The sequence below is a fragment of the Leptonotus elevatus genome, chromosome 1 (assembly GCF_054856555.1).
Source record: "Leptonotus elevatus isolate MCC_2025b chromosome 1, RoL_Lele_1.0, whole genome shotgun sequence".
In the NCBI taxonomy this organism is placed as follows: Eukaryota; Metazoa; Chordata; class Actinopteri; order Syngnathiformes; family Syngnathidae; genus Leptonotus; species Leptonotus elevatus.
Genome location: NC_141239.1, coordinates 8,946,457 through 8,969,825, shown reverse-complemented (window position 1 = coordinate 8,969,825; position 23,369 = coordinate 8,946,457). Strand labels below are relative to the sequence as shown.

General features: G+C 42.3%; 1 protein-coding gene across 18 annotated transcripts in view; it reads right to left on the bottom strand.

Moving 5' to 3' along the window:
* The window catches only part of LOC147180603 (band 4.1-like protein 3), a 52,235-nt gene that overhangs the window by 19,688 nt on the left and 9,178 nt on the right, over window positions 1-23,369 (bottom strand). For 7 of the 18 annotated variants that reach the window (XM_086072999.1, XM_086073007.1, XM_086072971.1 and 4 more), the window contains exons 1-14: window positions 21,332-21,552; window positions 14,396-14,577; window positions 11,965-12,108; window positions 8,278-8,382; window positions 8,131-8,173; window positions 7,928-8,003; window positions 7,587-7,805; window positions 6,062-6,149; window positions 4,942-4,986; window positions 4,469-4,621; window positions 4,307-4,404; window positions 3,676-3,851; window positions 1,525-1,709; window positions 633-1,220 (exon numbers count right to left, since the gene is read on the bottom strand). In XM_086072999.1, coding sequence (XP_085929125.1) covers window positions 633-1,220; window positions 1,525-1,709; window positions 3,676-3,851; window positions 4,307-4,404; window positions 4,469-4,621; window positions 4,942-4,986; window positions 6,062-6,149; window positions 7,587-7,805; window positions 7,928-8,003; window positions 8,131-8,173; window positions 8,278-8,382; window positions 11,965-12,108; window positions 14,396-14,566 — 2,091 coding nt within the window. In that variant the 5' untranslated portion in view covers window positions 14,567-14,577; window positions 21,332-21,552. Of the gene's footprint in view, window positions 1-632; window positions 1,221-1,524; window positions 1,710-3,675; window positions 3,852-4,306; window positions 4,405-4,468; window positions 4,622-4,941; window positions 4,987-6,061; window positions 6,150-7,586; window positions 7,806-7,927; window positions 8,004-8,130; window positions 8,174-8,277; window positions 8,383-11,964; window positions 12,109-14,395; window positions 14,578-21,096; window positions 21,306-21,331; window positions 21,554-23,369 lie in introns of those variants that run through there. The other 11 variants (XM_086073095.1, XM_086073084.1, XM_086073103.1 and 8 more) reach the window with 6 other exon arrangements.

Below are 23,369 nucleotides of genomic sequence, written 5' to 3'. Positions count from 1 at the left end.
TTCAAGCAGAAAATCTGAAGTCTGAAACACTAGGTCAAAGACAAAAAGCAAGCAGATTGAAGTTTTGGCATGATTAGCATGTTAGCATATTATAACTGGCACAAACTCCGTCGTAAATGGAGGAGTCACATTTGCTTGCTATTTTTCTTCACATTTTCAACTTCCAGTTATTTCCCAAATAGTGGCTGTTTGCCTGGTGGCAATGCTTTAGTGTCACACTAGTTGTCATGGTAACAAATGTCATACTCTGCTTTAGCAAGCAAGACTCGTTTCATCAATACTAATTTTTTTAAATTGTGTAAGATAAGTCTTAGGTATTTTGACAAAAGCATTCCGTAGGCATTAATTATACACAAAAAAACCTAAAATGTTTTAAACGTGAAAAAGCATAATATGTCTCCTTCAAAGTAAAAAAAAAAAAGAGAGAAAAAAGTGAGTGTCTAACCCTCTCATCAAGCCAGTCAAACATGAAATGATGACTTCTCTGGATGATGATGATGATGATGAGAGACGAAGAGTGTGAGGTTCTGAAAGTAGGACAGACACTGGGACAACACAAGTCTCCAGGTCGGCTCTGGACTGACGAAACAGCAGAGCGCCAAGCGGGACAGGCGTTAAAAGCTCTTACACACCTCCTCTTCCTCTGAACTGTCATAGTCATGGTAGCCCTGGGCTACGCAGGCGGTCAGCGAGGCTGCCTTGGGCTCCAGGTAGCACAGGCACAATGCCAGGGGGAAGGAGAGGGTGAGGGCGTAGGGCACGGAGAAGGAGGTGGAGAGCAGAAAGAAGAAAATGAAGAGGAAGCAGGGGATGAGCGACGGCGACTTGATGGGCACAAAGTTCTGAGCGCACTCGGGCAGGAAGCGCATCTCTGACAGGTCGGGGAAGCTGAGGTAGCCATCCTCGTCCAGGAAGGCCGACAGGTCGGGCAGATGCAGGGAGAAGGAGAAGAGCGTGCCGCCACGCGCCCTGCCGCTCTGCTCCAGCCGCTGCTTGCGGGCCGACAGCAGCAGCGCCCGCTCCGCCAGCAGGGCCGCTTGGCGCTCTGAGCGGGCCTGCTGGCGGCGGCGGCCGGCGCTGTCCTTGGCCGGGCTCACAGAGGAGGCCCGTTTGCGCGTGTTTTCCCTGCGCCGCCGCCGCACTTTTGTCGATGACACGGGGGATGAGGGGAGTGAGAGCTCAGAGCCGAGGGGGGTGGTGGTGAAGTCGCGGGGGGAGCGCTGATGGCGGGATAGGATGCATGCATGTGTGTGTGTATGAGTGGCGATGGGGAAAGGAGGCCAATATGCATGAGCACACATGAGTCAAAGTGTGGGGTTAAAAGGAAGAACAGGAGGAAAAAGCAAATTAGTAAAGCACACAGAAGATGAAAAGCAAAGTCTAAAATAGAAGCAAGTGGGATATATCATCAGCCGTGAGGAAATTTGAAAGCTAAAACGGGTTTTAAAGAATATAAATTCTAAAAGCTAATTGAAAGCTTCTTTTGTCTCATGGCACCGAGCCTGCTACAAGGCGGCGCTTTACCTTTGCTTCTTGTCTGAGCGGTGTCGTGGTGCCGGCGGCGGCTTCCGTCGTCGCCGCACGGGCGTCCTCCCGCTCTGCCTTCTCTTCCTCCGCCTTTTTCTCGGTGGTCACCGTGGTGATGATGTCACCCCTGGCGGCACTGTCGCTGTCTTTCATCAGAGTCTCGTGGTTCTCTGTGATGGGCGCTGGAACACGCGAGGACAAAGACGGATGAGATCTGGATGGGAGCCGGCGTCCATTTGTGGTGATTTTATTATCCGTACGGAAACAGTAATGTGGTGAAATGGCCGAGAGCTCAGCAGCTCACATGATACCAGTTCCCCTTGGCAAATTACAATTTTGTAGCCAGGCCTGTTGAGTAGATGCATAAAAAAAAGAAAAGGAAAAAAACAAAGGGTGAAAAAACAAGCCATTTTAGCGGGATTCTGGCCATTTCCAGGGGTCCGTTAAAGTCAAACCAAAAACATTTTCTTGACAATATTTTCTATGCAGCCCCACTAGTCTAAATACAGTATTCTGGTTTAATACAGGGAGTCATCAAGTTACAGCGGAGTTCCGTTCCTACGCTGGCGATAAAACCCAAATTTCAACTTAAGTCAGATTTAACCGTTAAGTTCGATATTTACATCAAAATCCACACGGACATTCATTGCTGACAGACAGCAGAGCGGAGCTAATTCAATCTTAAGCACCAAAATGTGACGCGCCTGATGGTGAGCCGACCTGCTGATGGACGTCCGTTGCTGGAGGTAACAACACAATTTTAAATAACTTTAAAATGCCGTGATTACTGTGGGATATTAATGAAAAAGAAGGTAATACGGACGAGGCACGGGCACCGTGAAGTCGAGACGACGTAGGTTGCGTACGACTCCCTGTATTGCATTATGGAATATGAGTTTAGCAGTAAATCCAGCCGTTTTTATCAAAATCAGAAGACGGCCATTTTGCCACTTGCTGTCAAGTAAAAATGTCATCACAGCAGCTCAGGTCTCAGTTAAAAAACAATCACAACTCAGCTTCAGAAAAAAAAGGTGAGCTGTGATTGGTTACTACCTGAGCCCTGAGCAACTATGGTGTCATCTTCAGTCGACAGCAAGTGGCAAAATGGACGCCCCTGAGATAGATAAATACAAATAGATTTTGCTGCATAACTTATATTCTACAAATGTAATATTAACCAGAATGTCATGTTACTAGTGAGGTCACATATAACATATTATTGTCAAGAAATGTTTAAGGTTGACTTCCACTTTAAAAGCAAAGGAGAGACTTTGTTTCTTCATTATTAAGTGAATGGCAGCAAAGTTTGATGACCAACAGAATCTGCCATGTTGGTTGGAAGCGGACATTTTAGGGTCATTTCTGCCATTTCAGGGGTCCTTCACAGATTATGTTGTCTGACAGCTATTGTCTGATAATGACGACATTTTAACCAAATGAATTAGGTACATGGGTGATGTAAAACAGCTTTTTGTTTTCAGCTTTGCAAGTTGGCAGTTAAGTTCAAAGATAAGCTCAAAAACTCACCAAATACGAAGCTAATTTTAGATCAGGGTATGTAAAAGGTCTGTTTTTACTTGCCGCAAAGAAATTTTGAACATGTTCGACGACAAGAAAAAATGTGAGAAGTAAAATAGTCAGGGAACATTTTTGCAACCTTTTTACGAACCCTGACAAAAAAAAAAAATCCTACCTTCGCAAACATTCCCTGCTCAGTGAGATACCCGAGATAACAACAGGAAATTTTGTAAGCATGTCTAACATGAGTAGACCCGCCAAAAAAAAAGGCTTAAAAAGAGAGAGTGAGTTAGACATTGTCAAGTTTTAAAGTTAATTTCCAGGCATCCTTAAAGAACAACTTTGCCCAGAGATTTTGTCCGATTAGGACCAAGTTTGAACCAGGCATACGAGATGGATGACGCTTAAATTTGGAGTTCTTGTCATTACCTGTGGGTGAGGTGTGATAACTTGCCATAAAGCACAAATTTACTTGGCAACATGAAATTTGGTAGGCATGTTTATCATTGCTGATTTGAAGCAGCCATTTTAGTGTAATTTTGGCTATTTCCAGCCATCCTTGGGTGGGGATAAAGCAAGGTGACAAAATTGGATGACTCGCCACAGGTCTCACGTGGTGGCTGACCTTACCTCCATCCAAGCTGCGTGACATGTTGTAACGTTTGCTGGCAGAGCGCTCGAAGAAGGGGGCAGGTCGGATGATCTGCGAGCTGGCCCTGCGAGTCTGAGCCTGCGTTCTGCCGCTATAGCGGAACTTGGAGCCGAGGGTGAGGAACTTCTTTGGGGGCACCTCGGGGGACACGAGCCTGTCAAAAGTTACACATGCACATGTAATCAAAGCAGGTGTAGCGTTGAAAGTATTTGTTAGGCAACACATTGACTGGAATCACTTTTGTTACGAATTGTTCGTATATGGTTAATTATTATTGGACAAAATCACTTGACAACCAAAAATGGATAGAAATCAACATATTTTTCCCTTAAAATACATTTTCTCAGTTTAAACTTTTGAACTGTCATCTATGTTCTATTCTGAACAAAATATTTAAATTTGGCACTTCCACATAATTGCATTCAGTTTTTATTCACAATTTGTATCTGGTGTTTTTTGGAATTGGGTTTGTAAATCTGATGAATTATTATTATTATTATTGTCAAAAATATTTTTTGGGGGGTTGACTTCCCCTTTAAAGATTGTCTTAGAGTGTATCTGATAGCAAAGAACCAAACAAGGGCTTGCCTCATTGCTTGCAAGTCTTACCTGAAGAAGGTGTGGTGCTCAACGCAGACCTTCCACAGCCGTTTGGCAGCACGGTGGTTGGGAAGCTTGAAGCCGATGGTGCTTTCAAACTGCTCAAACTTGAGAAACAAAACTATGATCAAACCAGATAAAACAAGCGCAAAGCTTAGAAAAGTCATTTACCTCGCCGGGTCGGATTTTGATGTAAAAGTTGGTCCTCTTGTAGGAGATCTTGAGGATTTTGGGCCAGGCGAACCGGTTGATACGCAACCTGTCCCTGTAGATGAGAAGCCCGCTGGCACACACTCCTAACATGATCTCCACACCCTCCGAGTCCTGAGAACAAACACACCGGAGGATGATAAACTGCACACAGTACCACCTTATGTATAGGACAGCACTGACTGTTATCAGGAGGATGCAGGCAGGTGGCGAGTAGCATCAAGCAATTGGTTCTGCTACCTCAAATTAGGACTGGAGGGGTGCGCCTAAGCAAGAATGGCGGATTGCATTACGCTCTCAGGTTGAAGCCATTTGATAAGGGGTGAGCCGATCCAAAGCGGGAAGTTTTACAGGGATGTTGAAAAGTGTGTTCAACCACATGCACATGTGGAAAGTGCACACACGTACGGTACGCACAATAAGCAGCCGCTTACCTCTCCCTCGGCACGAGCCAAGCCTTGGTAGAGATGCCCTATCAACTTTGCATTCAGTGAGAGAGCAGACAAAAGAGGGAGGCCGGTCTGATATACTGTATAACGTCTTATCATTTATCAAGGATATAGTTGTACTGGACATTGAGCATCGATGCTCATTCTGACTCGTCAAGGCTACTTTATCTACTACCATCTGATATAAGTCCGTGAATGCAATAATCTCTTGCTCGTTTGTCCTTGACTAGAGATAACATATTCATGTACGATTAACGCCGTTATCTCAAAGATGCCAACGCGGCCCCTCGCAAGCCAGAGGAGAAGTGGTGAAATGATGAGTCAGCAGTGCAGCATCGGTGGTGGTGGTGGTGGTGGTGGTGGTGGTGGTGCAAGTGAGGCATCGCAGTGGCAGCCATGACTACTCAGAGCGAGCTTTTAATTAATCATCCATTTAAGAGAGATACACCTCTCTCACATCAACAATTCCATTTTACCCCCATCAGAAAAAAACAGGAACAAACGCATGTAATTACAGTAAGTGTGGGACTAAGCCTTGTCATTAGTGAAAATCCACAATTTATTCCCCCCAAACAAAGGTTTATAATTGCCTATAGATTAGAGACTGATACATCTTTTTTCAGGGCTGATACCAATACAGATTATTAGTAGTCAAGGAAGCCGACAACCAAAATCCCAACAAAAAATTTCTGTTTAAACGTTAATGCGTCACTTAGCTTTGTGTCGAAAAGAAAACACGTAGGGAGTTTCTTGGCTCAGCATCTCTTAAGACGGTTAACCGAAAATAAAAAAAATATAAAAATGAATTCCCTGAGCCTTACCCAAGTTCAAGATGATCTTTAATAGGCCGGCAGATTTTTCCAAAAAAGTGATGTGTCAAATGTCAATTATCACGCAGATCACCATACCAGCCGAAAACCGGTCTAGCCCTGCTATAAATGCCACAAAATGGAATCAAAGCACCACTTTTATTACACAGGGCTTGTCTAATAGAAGCTCCTCTGCTCACTTCAACATAGTTCCTTGGCACCAAGTGTAGCCCCCTCCAGTTGTGCACAGTGACAAAGCAAGCAGAAGAATATGATAATTGAAGTGTTGTGGCTACCTTGGCGTGGTGGAGATCCACACCGTACATGGACAGTTTCTTTGCATTTTCCAGGAAATGCATTTCGGCTTCAGCCGGCGTCATCCCCCTGATTGAATGACAACACCACACAAGGAACATTGAAGAAAGGACTGTGAAAAGCAGATAACACTAGAGAATTGAATCAATTTCAACAGGAAGCAGATCTAATTCAGTTGCATTGCATTAAAATCCAAAGTGAATCAATTTCCTTTTGTGTTCATAGATGTTTTCAGCTGAATCTCCCCCAAGCAGCTGCGAGTGCATCCATTTTTAGCAACGACGGCCTTTAGTGAGAGCCTCACACAGATGCTACTGTGCTGCGTTGCTGCGCCCTGGACGGCATCAAATTACTCACAAATCGTTGCGATGCAGAGAGAATATGATGCTCAGAAGCACAACAGATGGCTTTTTTTTCCCCATTTATGAAAAGACACAAATCCAATTTTCGGGAAGATGTGTTGCCTTCCAGAGCAGTATCACAGAAGATGCTAACAAAAACAACAACATAACTTAAAATGTTCCCGTTCCTATGAAATTGCATTGCACTCTTTTATTAATTCCAGTATTTCCTCATACAGTGACGGGAGCTGTTTATTTACTCAACTAAGTGCCAGTATTTCGTGGAGGTTAGCCGTATATCTGAGGGAGGCTTTATTAATACAAATGCAACCTAATATTACATATATTTCTCCCTGACTAAAGGAGGTATGCACTTCAGGTGCTGCATTTATCTATTCATTTTAAGAGGAACTATGATATTTACAGACCTTCTCTACTAGTCTAAGTACAGAGAAATGCAGATAATATTACGAGAGTAGTTGTATCATTCAGAGAGGGGGAAAAAAGTCATTGTTAAGTAGGGCTGCTCGATTATGAAGAAAATATTAATCATGATTATTTTGGTAATAATTGAAATCACGATTAGGACGATCATTTATTTTTTTGAACAAAACAACAAAATGTTTAAACGTAAAAAATATTAAGACAAATAAAATTCTTTGAAACACTATCACTATGCAAGTTCCTTTTGGATGAAACACAATTTACTAAATTAGTTATTTAAAAGTTTAAAAAAAGGTGCAGATGTATAAATTTAAACAACTCAAACAACTCAAAAATTAGTATTAATAATCTTTTTTTACGATTATGCTGAATTTGTAATTGTGGAGTGTACTAATTGAAATTGAAAATTTAATTTCGAATAATTGCACAGCCCTATTGTTGAGGTTACAAAATGTCAGCAAATAAAAACAAGAGTCACTACAAGCTTTCTGTCCAACTTCAACTTTGCCTTCTTATCAGTGGACCTCAGATTGTTATGGTCAGTGAAATGTTTTTCTACTGTAATGTAAACATCAGGTTTGCAGATGTCACCTCTGCTATGAAGGCAGGGTGAGATGAGCTAATGACATCTATTTGAAGAGCGGTGATTATTCATTTAAGTGGGCACTATTTGAGGAAATACTTGCTGACTGCCTCCTGTCCCTTAGCTCAAAACACTTACTTGTAGGTCTTGTGAAGCTCCATGACTTTCTCCTCCAGCTCTTTGGTCTGGTTGGGTGCGAAACGTAGCTCGCTGATGTAGTCGCTGCCCAGCTCCTCTGGATCATAGTCGCCCAGCTCTGACTGCACAGTGTACGAGCCCAGAACAGTGTGGGTGGCAAAAGAACAAGGGAGGCGGCCCGAAACTACGTCGTTTCGGAGTTGCAGGCACAGGTCGTACCTACGAGGGTGGGGGAGAAAGGGGTTAGAATGGCTTGGGCTGTCAAAACAGAAGTGGGATTTTTATCATGCTGTGCCAGTGATGATCAAAGAAAACGCCAAGAAATAAACAAGCCGACGCACCTTGTGATATCCTCAGTCAGCTGGGAAGGGTCCGGAGGGTAAAACTTGACGTTAAAAGCAAAGTTCCAGGGGCCAGCTGAGAAGCACAAGAAAGTAAGGGTAGATTTTAGCAACTAGCATTTACTGTTTGTGGAATAAAGTCATTAATAAAAAGCATTGTATGTTAGAAAAACATTAAGACATGTTTATTAAAAGCCACATACTTCTGATTTGCTTTTTCAGGTCCTTGTTAGGATCCAGCCAATTCTGCCAAAAAAACAAAAATACAAAAACGGACAACATCAAGTCATCTTTTTTTAATTGAACCAATACACGGTCTTGAAATTAATTGGGATTTGCGGTCACAATACCTTCTGTTTCTCCACGTCTCTGTATGTAATGCCAAAGTAGTCCTTCTCCAACAGATTGAGGTGATCGCAGACTTTGTCGAAGAGAACATGGCCTTTGACCCGCTTCTGTGAGGGGACAACAAAAAGTCTGCTGAGTATACTTACATTTTCCAACACTGTCACCCAGGACCTTCGGTGCGAGTTAAGCAGGGTCCTATATACCGACAATATGGCCTAATTTGAGGATTTTCCCCCTCTTTGTGATCGAAGGCTACGTTCACACTGCAAGTCTTAATGCTCAATTATGATTTTTTGGATGAAATCTGATTTTTTGGAGTAAGCGTTCACAAGACATTACCTATTAATCACAACCTCAGTCTGGTCTGCTGTGTGGACATAATGTATCCCCAAAATGACCCACATGCGCAGAAGAAGATACAACATCACTCCTAACACTGTGTTTGCGGAAGTAAATGCGATGGTCCAGCGTGTCAGGGCCACGGACTTTTAAAAGTCCGTTGTCCGGGCTCATATTTTTACCATCTCATAACTACAGTGGAGTGATGCGGGAGGAGGTAGAAATAATATTTTGTGAAAATTAAGCGAGCCTGTTCGATCGCCTCATTTCACGGAGAACTCTCCTTTTTTCCCCTCCCCTAAAGATGACGTCACGTCATTGCCGCGCGCAATAAATGAGCCGTCTGCGTGGCTAAATGACTAATATCACCACCACAAATGTCATCTTTATACTTCATGTTTCAAGTGGGATTAAAATAAAGTCAAATATAAAGTCACAACTGTTACTCGAAACAACTTTGCCGATTCACGTACGTCGCGGATGCGTCAAGCATAAATCAAGTTTAAAGGATAACTCAACAGGAAGTCAGACTCTTGCTCCACCCCTCACTAAGATTTGAAATTGGCGCTCAAAGGGGGTGTTGCCTGGAGGACCATTGAGTTGCGAATGGGGAGAGTGTTGGCCGTGGTCTGGCTGTGATTGACAACAGCAACTCGCTAAAAAGCCGTTTAAGGAAGCGTGTACGAGAATGAGCCAGTGGGTGGCGGGGGCGACTACGTCATGCGGAACAAGTGACGTAATATGTATTGTCTCGTGTAATGAGAGGACACACAGCCAAATTGAGTTTATCCCAGTTCGTTACCTGAAGATGGTGCCAAACACACGGTTTTTGCCCCAAATTCAAGCTTTCAACAAACATGCACTAAAATGTCAACGTAATGACCAGGACATATAGACAGCATTTGTAGATACTAGTTTATACAGTTTATCACCCAAAAAAGTTGATTTAGTGTAGAGTTATCCTTTAATGCCCCTGCCCGCGCGAAGCGCATATTGGACTTTTGATGACGTCGAGGTCGGATATGTGCGACCTGGCCGTTCAGACTGCGGTCGCATTGCAAAAATTCCGATACATATCCGATCTAGGACCACGTATGAAAGTGACCCAAGTCGGATATGAAAAAAAAATCGGAATTGAGCCATTCAGACTGAAAGTCAGATGCTGGTCGCATTTGGGCAAAAAAATCTGATCTGGGTCGCATTTTGTTCACACTGCAGTGTCAGTGAAGGCCGAGTGATGTGTTATGAGGGATTTGTAATTTTTTACGCCGATCTGCTGGGTCAGGACTGAATTGTAAAAGTTAAGCCAGTTGAAAGTTCCAATATTTACAATGGTAAATCCCTGCAAACTGAATTTGTCTTAGCCAGCAATCGCCAAGTGTGACATCAAGTCCGCCACATAGTATGCTATATACTATACGATAAGATTCCTTGTCACGTATTGGGTCTCCCCCATTTTGGTATGTATGTGCACCGACTCATGCTCATTGCCATATTTTAGTGCGTAGCTGTCCTGAGAACTGTGCAGCGTTCCTATGCGATTGTGTAAGAGCCACGAGGACAATTGGCAAGAGAATTAATCCTGCCAGGATGTCTCTGAGGATATTAGCAGAAGTCTTGTCAGGCTAATGCTGTTCGCTGCTGTGACAGCGCTGCTCAACACTTTTAACCCAGACTGCACTGGCATGGCCTACACACCCACACAAGGAACTTTTTCAAGCACTACCTTTTGTTGAATATTTTCCTCACACAGTGGCAAAGTTTTGCATAATTCTGGAATAATCTCATCGCAATGTTAAAGAGGTCACATTAGGGAAAATTGACTTACATACAAACATTTGGGCGCCTGGCGTATTTGCTCATCCAAATGTGAAATTAAACAAGCAAGTTTCTTTTTATTAAAATGCATCCATGAGCATGCCCTCACTTCAACCCGCTGTTACACAACGGTGAGGGAGAGTGGGGTAATTTTACTTTATAATCATCCAACACCGAATTTCTCTGCCCATGATACAGTCATAGGCTGGGCAAAGATCCACAGCCACATTCAAACGATGGCTATAGTCCAGCATAGCATAGCATACGGATGCCACTGACACACTATTATGCAGAAACACAACACCTCTTTAGATTGTCAAATTGCTTGACATTTGTACATTTCTTAGCAAAAAGTCATCAGGTCAAGAAAAGATGAGAATGTGCTTCCCTTTTAAACAAAAGGGGGGGAACGTAAAATGAATTTGACTCAATTTTCCTAACCAGTCATAAAAGCTTATGGGTACAACAGTTGATCAGGACTCAGGAGTAACCATAGCTAAAGTTGCCTCAAGGCACCTTCCTGAGCATTTTTAGAATTTAAACAGTGAACACTCTTTCTTCTAATATCCACACATATCCACCGCGGTTGTAAAGGCCCCTGCTACTAGGTCAAAGCCAAATTAAGCAGCGCTGTACTATGTTTTGTTGAACGCATGAATAAGCATTAATGAACAGCATTAGATCCTGTTAATTGTTGTCTGCAACGAGGACGTAGGGGGTGCATACACACAAAATATTGTATGGCGTGTTGCCTCCATGAGTAAAATGCTTTTATTAGGTTTATAAGCATTCGCTCCCCCAGTAGGCTACAGTGCAGTGGTGGGCAAACTCGGTCCTCGAGGCCCGGAGTCCTGCAGGTTTTGGATGTTTCCCTGCTCCAACGGAGCTGATTCCAATCAACAGGATCGTTATCAGGCTTATGCAGAGCTTGCTGATGAGCTGATCATATATCAGCTGTGTTGGAGAAGGGAAACATCCAAACCCTGCAGGACCACAGCCCTCGTCGAGGATCGAGCTTGCCCACCCCCGCTGTCGTCCAATGCTCAAGTGTTGCCGTCATGGTCTCAAAAGATAGACTCGGCAATAGTGTGTAAAGTGGCCTATAATGCTTGATCTTTAAGGGGTTTGACGAAATTACCGTATGTCACAAACATAAAAAATTGTGATAAAGCACATTATGCCCCCTTTATGAGAATAAAGTAATAACAATGACACAAGATGACAACGAATTGCCATGAATATGTCGTAATAACGGTAAGCATGTTTGACCAGCATTTTAATTAACGCATTTACGGTCCACATCTGCTCGTCCTGGTACAGGAAGATGAGTACCGGTAATGTAATTATTAAGGTCACAAGATGGCACCAAATGACACAGAATGTGACCTAATGATGGTAAACAAGTTTGGAGAGCATTTACATAAGTTCAAAGAAGGGAAATGCTTCTTCAGAACACTCGCATTCATTTTATATTGCTAGCAAACAGTATTTATTTGTGCCCCTATACTCCAACCACAGGGTCTCACTCTCACCTCCACATTCAGGGTGTAGTCAGAGCCGTCCAGTAGCGTCACCTTGCACTGCATGATCTTCACGCTCTTCACTCCTTTTAAAGGAGACCTAGACAGACGACTGCTGGATGACTGGCGAGACTCTTGGTCCTCTTCTTGCGTCTCCTGATGGGTGAAGATCATACAAACTGGAATTTCTTAAAATCAACAAATCTTTGGGAAATAAACGAAACACCCAAACCAAGGGTGGGTATTATAAATAGTTTTAAGGGAAAAAAACGAAAATCTGCCGCATTGTGTAGGCCAGAGGTCTCCAAAGTGCTGCCCACGGACACCAGGTAGCCCCAAAGGACCACATGACCGCATACACATAAACAAAACACACACAAATAAACACAGAAATAAATAATAGAAATAGAAATTGCATGTTGATATTTACCGTGTCTATCTTATTGTGAGAAATCATTTACATCAGGTGTCTCACATCAAGTTTGTTATTTCAAAAGTATGTATCAATAGCTCTCAGAAAGGTTGTTGACCTCTGGTTAGGAAAAAAAAGTGTATTTTTACTCCAGTATGTTTAATGTTTCTAACAAATTACTATGTGGATAATACGTACATTTTTGAACGTGCATACCAGCAAATCAGGGGGCCGTAAAATACACGAGTGCAGAGGAAAAAAACTTTATTTGAAGCGCGATTATGGGGCTGTATAATATTTTATGGCGTGTTATCTCGAGAAATTACGGTATAGGTTTTTCTGGATGAATGCTTTTTCACTGCGAATAATAATATTTAGAGACTAGAAAGATCAGACATCACATCCAACTTCCACTTCCCTAACGCTTCATGTAGACATCTTAAACAAAACCACCAGTTCTGTCACATGTCTGCTAGCTAAAAATAGAGCCTGCTTCTCCAAATGAGTTCCTGTCTCTTCTTGATAATCAAACACTATTCACAGACAGTTTCGATTACAGGTCCAGGTCAAAATGTCTGGATCTATTGCAGAAAAACAAAAGCCCAGTCAGTAATAATAACAAATAATAAAAAAGTTTGTGTCAAACTTGGAGAACTTTAAGTGTTATGAGCCTGTGATGAGTCATATTCAAGCCATGAAAACAACCCTTCCGTAAGTCTGTCTTGACAATAAAAAAACGCAAAGTTTGGGTCAGTGGGTTTGAACGCTCCAACACATGGTGGTTGCACTTTTTCTGCATCCAGCACTTAAAATTGGGAGACTGACCAAAAGAAGTCATGCTGTCATCATTCTTGCATTTCTGCTCGATCGTCAGCCAAAAAATATGACATAAAAAAAGGACAGCTGCATCCTCATACCAAAGGCTGTTACCAGGAGTTTGCATTTCATTTTGGCAGCAGAATTGCTTTGGTATGGATGATAACATAAAAAGCTTTAAATCAGCTGCAATGGGTGAACAAAAAGGCACAAATATATTCACACATTTGCAGCTAGCCTTACATTAGCTATCGGCGGAACAAATATAGTCAGATGATATTCTGTTGGAAGAAAGCATGCAAAAAAAAGGTGGACATTTTTTCCATAGGGAGTTAAATTTGGGTAAATATTAAGTGGGACACTTTCCTTGGAAATTACCAGTAATGATTATTAACAAAATTAAAAATAATAATAATTAATCTAAATATAATCCAAAATGTGAGCCAACAAATGTTTTTTTTTTTAATTCATCCTATAATAAAAAATATATAGATTTTAGATAGATAGATAGTTTATTTATGTATTTTGAACTTTTGCTATTTACAATATCAGCATGCCCATATTAGGATTAAACATTTGACTTTCCTTTGTAGAAAAACATGAACATTTGGTAATTAAACTGCTTTTTTTCCTTTCACATTTTTAGTTTACAACAATGATCATTTTGTTGTCCAACGCCAAGCTCGGTGGAACCGAATAAAAAATTGTATACTTCCTACTATATTTGTTGAAAAAAATGTTTAAATAAAAATTATAATGCTATGACATTTTTGTTCCCTTTATATTATTCTCGTTATTTTATTGAAAGTGAAAACAATCACCCTGCATTTGTCTTGAGAGCGGTTTAAAAAAAATATATATATATTTGCTCTCAATTCTAACAGTGTTGCTAGGTAGAATTGACATATTGGTGTGGTGGGTGGGGGTGGGTGGGTTTGTTGGGAATCCTAACAACCATAGTATGCACTCAGGTGATTTCACGATTGTTCTTTTGCAGGCGCCATCAGAGAATTAAAAACTCTGTTAATAAGTGAATGTTAATAGTAAAGTGTGCAAGCCATCATTAACCAGTGAAAAGTGAACAACAACACTTTGTCATGTGTTCCTCTACATCTGCTGCAGGCGCAGAATGACCACTTTTCCACACAAAGGCACAATTGACTCAGGCTGAGCTGCGTTTTATGGACTAGTTATGATATAAGTGTATGATCTGACCTGTTCTTTCCTGGCCGGCGTGCTGTGTCCCACGGCGGCGGGAAGCTGCTCGACTTGGCTCTGAGACGAGGCGGGTTCAGCGGCTTTCGGGTTCTCCTTGGGAGCCTCTGTGCTCTCCTCTTGCTGCTGCTGCTGCTTGGCCTCAGAGTCTGAGCCTGATTCGGTTGTCATGGTAAATTACGCTGGAGCGGAAGAAGACGAGGATGAGTCAGCTGACCACTTACAGAGTAGGGCACACATTTCAGTTTCAGCTCTGTTAATCTAACAGACACAGGCAGAGATTTCAAAATAAGGCTAAGGAATGAACATACTACAGTTGATATGTATTACTTGATTTAGATGTTTAGTACTAATATATATTTTTTATGTTTCTACTTCCTTTATTTGTATTGCCTAACAGTTTGTAAACAAAATAACTTCAATTAGGATATTATGACTGGTGTCCAACATTTGAGTCCATCTGTGGTTTTATTTTGGTAGGTTTTTTATTTTGATTCCATTATTGTTGGCTTGATAACATACTCAGAGCTGGTACTGACCAACTTTTTGTCAAAAATAGGACTTTGATTTGGATATTCTGTCATTAGTGTCGTCTCTGAGACAATGGTTTTATTTTGGCAGGTTTTTACTTCCTATTTTGGTTTCCTTTACCGTTGACTTGATATGACACTCAGAGCCGGTAATGACTAACTTTTTGTTAGTTTGATTTTGGCATTTCTGATCAGTAAATGTAGTAGTAGTAGGCCTATTCATGTTAAAAATGAGATATGTGAAGATGAGAACATTTTGTTGGATGCCACAAAGCTTTCTCGGGATCGAAGCGCAGCACAGTAAAAGAAAACAAAGGACACGCCATGTCCCACAGGTCCTAATCTGGGCTAAAAGGATACATACGACTGCATGTTTTGCCAAACAACGATGACAGATAATATTTGGTGCTCTGGGGCCCCACTGGTCTTAACTACCCGCAGGCTGTGCTTGAGAGATCAGAGGGCATGAGTGCAGAATTTGTGGGTGTCTGGTGCTGCGGGGTTGCTAGTGGTGGACGTTTACTATTCTGCAGTCGCCCATCTCCTCCTCCCTTCGGCTCTATTTATAGGGCTCTGTTTATTTCGTGGTAGAGAGGATGTCGGTCGGGGACACCGGATCAACAAAGGCAGCACTGTGGTCTGAGGTGTTCCCCCGAAAAATGTTTTGCGCCAAAGATAAAACTCAAAGGATAATGATACTACTACAAAGCATAGCCTTCAAAGAAGCAGAACTAAAATTGGCCCCCAATGCTGCTTTTTACACTAACGGCACTACCATATGTTTTAATGTCTTGGGACTTTTCGCGTTTCAGGCTTCCTGCACAGGTCCAGGGGTCTTATAGAATCTGTACCAAAGTGCAAGGGGCATGGCTGCATGTATAGACAACAAGATTACAATAACACTGTGATACAGCAATAATCATGGACGATACATGTTGATATCTGCATACAAAAAGATCTTTGTTCAAAACTGAAACAATTTAACAACCCCAAATGCTACTGCTATTGAGTAATGCACATGGGCTGGTACTGAATGGGTTGTTTACTCAAGTTTCTATTCCTGGACTTTTATTATTATTTATTGCAAATGTATGTAAATTACTTAAAATGTGAAACCAAAATATAGTTGTGCTTGAAAGTTTTTGTAAACTTATGAGCACAATCTAAAGGTGAGAAAAAGGCTTTAATGCATAATTGTTTTGATATTTTCAGGTGCATGTGAATCTTGGCGACAATTCGTAGCATTTTTGTGTCATTAAGCGATGTTTAGCTTTTGTACATTTAAGGTTGTGCTCACAAGTTTACATACCCCAAGGGTATGTAATCTTTCAAGCATAACTGTAAATATACAGAATGTATTTAGTGTAAGAAGAAGAATGAAAAAATACCTTAGATTATGAGAATAATTATGATAGTCACACACATTGAGAGTGTGCAATAAATGCTGGCAGACTGCATAGTTAATATAGTACTTTATATTGATAGTGATATTAATCGCGCTGGTATCAATCAGTATTTCGGTTTTACGTCTAATCTACAACTGAAATCAACAAAATCACTTGTCATACAATAATAAAGAGATCAAACAGATGCCAACATGAGCAGCCTAACACTTTAGCGACACTGGCCAGACAGACTCTTGAAATTCCAAAATGTAAACTTACAGTATTTTACACGTGTATATCAATGTCAACACAAGCAAAGCAAATGAACTTGCAGTGCTGAAATGAATGACTGCTGCTTTAAAAGTGGCTCTAAATCCCGCCTCGGCAACAAAACAAACCACTTAAGAGTCTCAGACATTGATAGCAATTCTGAAATTACTTTCCCTGAGTGGAGCTAACTTTGGTCGCTGCAAACATGCTGATTGGGTTACTTTAAAATACCCAGACTATGTAACTTGGCAAGGCTGCAAAAAGTTGATGACCAAATATAATTTACAAGCTTTAGCAGCAGAAAGTGATCAAGTCACATGCTCCAAATGGCAGTGCAGCTAACCTTTGCCTTCCAGGAACTGTGAGGATCGGGATCTCAGCACAATATAAAATGGGAGGAAGAATACGTTCAGTCACTGGAGACAGTCTCTACTTACTGGGGCAACACAACAAAGCACACAAGTCGTCTTGTGCATGGACCACTACAGGCATTATGCGTAAAAGAAAGATGCATTCAGCACCCATTTTATGATGGTATAAAGAGGAAGGCGATCCAATTCACTAACACCAAAAGTCAGCCGAGTCAAAGCTTTGACAAGGCACTTTTAGAAATTGCTTGATTCAACAGCCAGAATTGTGTGGAAATCAGGGCTCAGCCTTTATTGCAGTTACAATTTCAGCATGTCCAGATAATCATAAATGTTATCTACAAATTTTTTGCTGTTATTTTGTGCTGCTGTATTCAATTAAATTCTTGTGACCAAGGATGTCAATATCATATGGCTTGTACGTATCTTTTTTAACACTAGATGATTAATTTTCTTTGACTGCCCTCCCCAATCAAAAACTATTATATTGAGGCCAGTTAGGTACGCAAAATCAAAGCACAAAGCACTCGCGTGTCTCCCCTACAAAAACAAAGCATCATTGGGGAACCACTACGGTAGCCAAAATAATCCCAGAGATGGTTATCAAAGGCATGAAGAAGATATTCATGCATGTTTATGTAGTGTATGACTACATCACACCAGTGTCACCGAGCGCCTCAGTGCTGGCGGATGGATCGCACTCTCATTTTGAAAGGTCCATTTGAGATCATCGCACATATATGCAGGGGATGCGGGGTGGCCATCTGCGCCGCGCGCCATTAGCCGGAGTACAACACAGCTGGGCCACCGCACCCCCCACTCTCACGAGCACCCCGGAGGCGCGCTGAAGTTACATCGCCGGCGTTTTTCTGACACGTCACTCCGGCCGTATGCTAAGCCGGCCCCTCCCGACATGGGCCGCCGGGGGCTGACAGCTGCTGTGCACAATCCCAGTCACTGTAACAGGAAACCATGTTGCTGGGTCTGGACGTTCGGATTAAGCGCTTCCAGATCCTTAAAGTGCTTTTAAGTGGCCTGAATTGCAAACAGAAGGAGGGCTGCGCGATTGATTTGTTTGGCCCTAAACAACCTGAGATTATCACACAATCTTTTGAGGCGTTTTGATATTCTTGATCTTGAATTGTGACGCTGGTTTACCTCAGATTATTTTGTTAGGGTGTTATGATCAGGGTTTTATGCTGCCGATTCTAATAACAATCATCCATGAGTGAGATCGGCTGATACCGTTGCCCATACAGATCACATGGATTTCGCTACACATTTTTCAGCTCGCCTTGCCTACATCATGTGACCAAACCCAGAACACAGGTAAACAGTCACGTTCGCAAGATGAGCTTGCGCTCGTGGGAACTGTGACGTCAATTTCAGTGGACAACGGGTGGCAATACAGCAGGAAATGGTGCGACTTGCGCTTCAAGCAAACACAAAAAGTGTGAAATGCACCCAACTAAATCTTTTGACTATCAACAGTACACTTCTGCTCGGTACAGCATGGCCTCAGATACACAACCGTACCAACTAGGATTAAAAAGTGGGGATGGTTGAAAAAACAAAACAAAACACTGCCTCAATTTTGATAATCAGTGACAAATTAAATAATCTCAACTCACTTCCCCATTAGAATAAGCATTGCAAAAAAGCCTAAATAAAAGCAAGTTGGCGGTTAATGTTTGCACAAATGAGGTCTCTCGAGGTACACTAATGTCTTGTGCATGCATATTGGCAGTCAAATTCAAAAGTTGGGTCGACTTTGGATGCTTTTTTAAATGTTTTATTGTACAAACTTGAGCGTTCAACTGATTGCGCTTCTACTTCTTTTCCAAGCGGACATGTGGAAAACATTCCTGGGCTACGCTTTTACATCCCGCTGCTTAGCGCGGTGTGTTGTACCGGCCTTAATAATTCCAGATATCCAAACAAGCCGAGATCTGTTTTCATCTTCAGCGTGTTCTGCCAGGACACTCAGTCTGCTCTCAATCCAAGCAAGACCTGCAGTTCACCAACGGAAAGTACAAGGTCATCCAACAGGCTGTAAACCGCCCCTACCTTTTTGCATGCGCACTAAGCGACAAAATGCCATAAAAATATCAGCAAGTCAGCAAAAGGGCTCTCGCGGCTGCCTCCTAACCTTCCGGTGGTCTTATCTTTGTGACACGCCAACTATAAAATGGAAACTGCAAGGTGACACGCTTTGAATATACACACAATGCTAGCTTGCTGCAGTCACAGCATCACACCACGTCGCCACCTGCTGATCTGGATTGTGTTTCCACTGTGGCGGGTTCGATAGGTCAGCTCTGTGACATTACTACCATTCCATGCTTACAATTCCATCGTAACACAGCAGTGGCAATTCCTTTTAATCAGTCCACAGTAGATATACCATTAACAAACTCACCACAACATTTTAATGAAAGAGTATTGAAAAAGTTTACCCAGCTATTTGATGAGCCTTCACAGTGCTGACCTCAACTGCTTGGTGGAAATTGGAAAAGCAGTTTCCTATACCCACAATGAAGCAGTTTCTTAAAAATGAAACAACAAGTGTTTCTTGGGGGGTGGAGACGAATGAATGCTAATGAACCATTCCATCCATTCAATGCCGATTATCCGAGGTTGGGTTACGGAAGCAGCAGCTTCAGCAAGGAAGCCCAGATTTCCGTCCCGACATTCACATCATTCAGCTCTCCCGAAGGGATCCCAAGGCACTCCCAGGCCAGCCGAGAGACATAGTTTCGCCAGCGTGTCCTGGGTCGTTCATGAGGCGTCCTCCCGTTGGGACATGCCTGGAACACCTCACCAGGGAGACATCCAGGAAACATCCTAACCAGATGCCCGAGCAAATTCATTTCAATGTGGAAAATTTAGTTGCGTGAGAGTAAATCGACCTACGAGCTTGGTCACAGAAACAATTAAACTCGTAAGTCAAGGAACCAATTAAACTTGCAAGTCAAGGTACCACTTGGTTTCCAGGCCAGCTAAGAAGGCCTTGCTAGCCAATCACTGGTAAGACGGTGCCTTGACTTACAAGTTGGGGTTTTTTCTGTGACCATGCTCATAACTCAAACACTCCTATTTCAAAAGACCTTTCCCCACTGGATGGAAATTCCATGAATGCATCAAGTCCCACACACAAAAATGTTTTTTTTTTATGTAAGACAAATAGACTTAGACGTCTATAGTGTTTTGCATTGTGACGTTAGCGTTAAGCTATCTGACTTTTGCAACTTGAGTAATCCTCATTGTTTTGTTTAAACTTTGCAATCTTTGCAATAAACAGCTTGTAGCAATGCATCGGGCCTCTTTTTTGAAGAACTGACACTATTTAGTAAAAAAAAAAAAAAAAAAAACTACTTAAAACTCGAAAATAGGCATGTGTCAGGGTTTTATACTGCCAATTCCAATTCAATCATCCAAGAGTGAGCTCGGCCAACACCGATTCCGATCACATGGATTAGCCGCACTCTCTCAAATGACATAAAAGCTCCACACGGTAGCATGTTTGTTTGGATTGCTGCAGCGTTCGGGAAAGGGTAGAGGACACACTACAAAGCATAACAGGCTGGTCACTAGTTGGTTGCAGGCTGCAGATGATCATTTTTTTGTGATCCACATACACGGATCCATGGAAAATTGGCTGATCACTCGGAGCACCACTGTGCATAGAGTAAATCAGATGAGACTTGACCAGCAATAACTGAGCACATCATTGCTATTGGCTGAAAGTGCCCACAACATGAGAACAGCAAGTCTGCTACACAAACATACACTCATCAAGCAAATGAATGGACAACAAGGCCCGCAATGTTGAACAACAACAACAGGCCAGTGTGCGTCTCAATAGGCAGTCGTCCAATGACTCGAGATCAGCTAGTGGAGGGATGCGAGGATGCTAAAGCGGCCACGCCGAGTGAGTGTCACCCTGACCACGCCTACCCGCACTGCAGATCAAAAACAGCCCCAATGTGTGCCGTCTTGGCTGCCGATAACCTGACAAATTCCATCCCCCCTCGCTACTCAGCCACAACCGGAGGCGTCATTTTGTGTCAAAGTTTCGCTCCAGAGTTGTTTTCCTTTCACTTTTTTTCTTTCGCCTCAAGACTGATACATCAAACAAGCTAGCTTACCTTTTAAAGTCTCCTTGTAGCTTTAGCCACACGTCAACTTTAGCCTCTTATGCTAACATTTCGGTAGCACAACACGGAAAAAATGATTTAATTGAACGCAGCTATCTCGATATAAACATCACTGAGTCACCGACGTGCGTTCACGACCCCTGAAAGCGGCGTCTCTGACGTGACGACGAGCGTCCCCCTATTTACCGTGACGAGACATGAAAGAGGACAGAACTGTTTTGATTACCAGAACGAAAGACGTTCCTCGCTGGGCTGCTTACGCGGGTTGCATGCGCCGTGCTGGGGCTCCTGTTCCCTGACAGCGCCGCCACTCTACCGTGGTTCCTTCTCTCTCCGCTCTCCGCCCTCCGCTCAGTTCGTGCCGCCAAGCAGAGAATTGTGGGAAATCAAGGTGCGCGTACGCACACACTGGCCTTGCGTGCGCGCACTCGCACACTCGCTCTTCCGTTAGCGCGCGCACTCGCAATTAATGGTATAGTTCAGAAGGAGACACGTGACGTAAACATGTCGCCTTTTAAACGGTGCGTTGAGTGGGTGGCACCATAACAGAAATATGCAGTATTGATGCTGTCGTTTTAATACTTTATTTTTTTCCCCCAAAGGTTGAATATGTATCATGTAAATTACTTAATTAAAATGTATGTATTCGTTTTAACATATGTTTTCTTCATTTATTTAATTAAATAATTGGTCAAAGTAAAATAGATCTAATTTTAGTAAATAATTGGCGAATTAATGATAAACAAATTCATTGTAAATACAATTTGCACTGGTATAATATGGGCTGCTCACTTCTTGTGTAGATTTTTCATGTACTCCCAGTGCTTGCGTGGGTTTACTCCAGGTACTACACTCATATTCACACCTGTGGAAAAGATTTAGTGCCTTAAATGAGTAAAGCAGGCATGTTATTGAAATGTGGGAAGAAGCAAGACTACCTGGAAAAAAAACACGCAAGCGCAAGAATAACATGTAAACGCTATCAAGGAAGGCCGGCAGAGATCCAAACCTCAGAACTGTGAGGTCAGCATGCTAACCGCAGTTCAGCGTGCCGGTGCCAACCACATAAGATCCAGTACAATGAGACAAATTACGCAAAATTTTGACTGACGTCCAGATACCACATCTCACAAACTGCTTCACGTTCCTCCATTACATGCGTCAGGTGTTTTCAAATGGTAAGTATATTTTTATTTTATTTTTTATTCCATTTTATGATAGTGTTTGAATTATTTGTTAATTGTCTTTACAATTGACAAATGTTTATGTACCATACACATGCCATATGTTATATAGTATTATAAAGCCTTTGGATTTCCGGTACCAAAATAACAACCGCTATATACAAACTAAAGTAATTTGCAGATCATTCAATGTGGATTAAAAGATACAAATCACATTCTGGAGCTGTTGAGTCAACACTGGCAAATGTAAACCGCAGGCACACAGCTCTTCCAAACTAAAAGCAGCCATCAATCACTGCTGCGTCCCTGGAGGTGTCAAGCAGTGAGGTTTACCACCGCACAGTTCTTGACTTGAGTGCCTCCATTACGCCCACGCATTTTGCCTTTGCCATTCAGCATGAATTTAGACTGGGTGATAAGAGTAAGCAGTGATCAGTGTTATTACCAAAATAAATATAGATCAGGGGTTTGCGAGGAGGTCACTGATGGCGTGGTGGTACGTTCGCCCGACTTTATGTGCATGCAGCGCTTGTTCAGTTCCAATTCAGTCACGACATGAATGAGTGAGTAGTTGTCTGTCTCTATATGTGCTCTGTGACTGACTGGGGACCGCTCCATCGTGATTGCCAAACTCAGCTGCGATAAGCTCCAGTTCCCTGCTACGCTGAAAAAGATCCGCGCTGAAGACAAAGGTAGGAGGGACGAGTGACATAAGTTGAACGCTTAAGTGTAGTTGCTCATTCAAACAAAAGCTTAAGCAATAATGCTCAAATATGAGAAAAAATACTATTGGGGAAATAAAAGAAAAATATAAAGAAAAAATACAAAGTGAGGAAACTATAAAAGGTATTAGAAATGGTAAATGGGCTTCACTTGTTTAGGCTCTCTTCTACTTTTTCGGCACTCAAACACTGTTGCCTCATTTTACCTACTGATGATGCAGCATCAGGAGCAATTGCAGGTTCAGTATCTTGCTCAAGGACACTTTGACATGGTCACAATGGCCGGGGATCGAACCCACAACTGCTGGGAGATGACTACTCGACCACTGAGCCATGCCGCCCCACCACAAAAGACAAA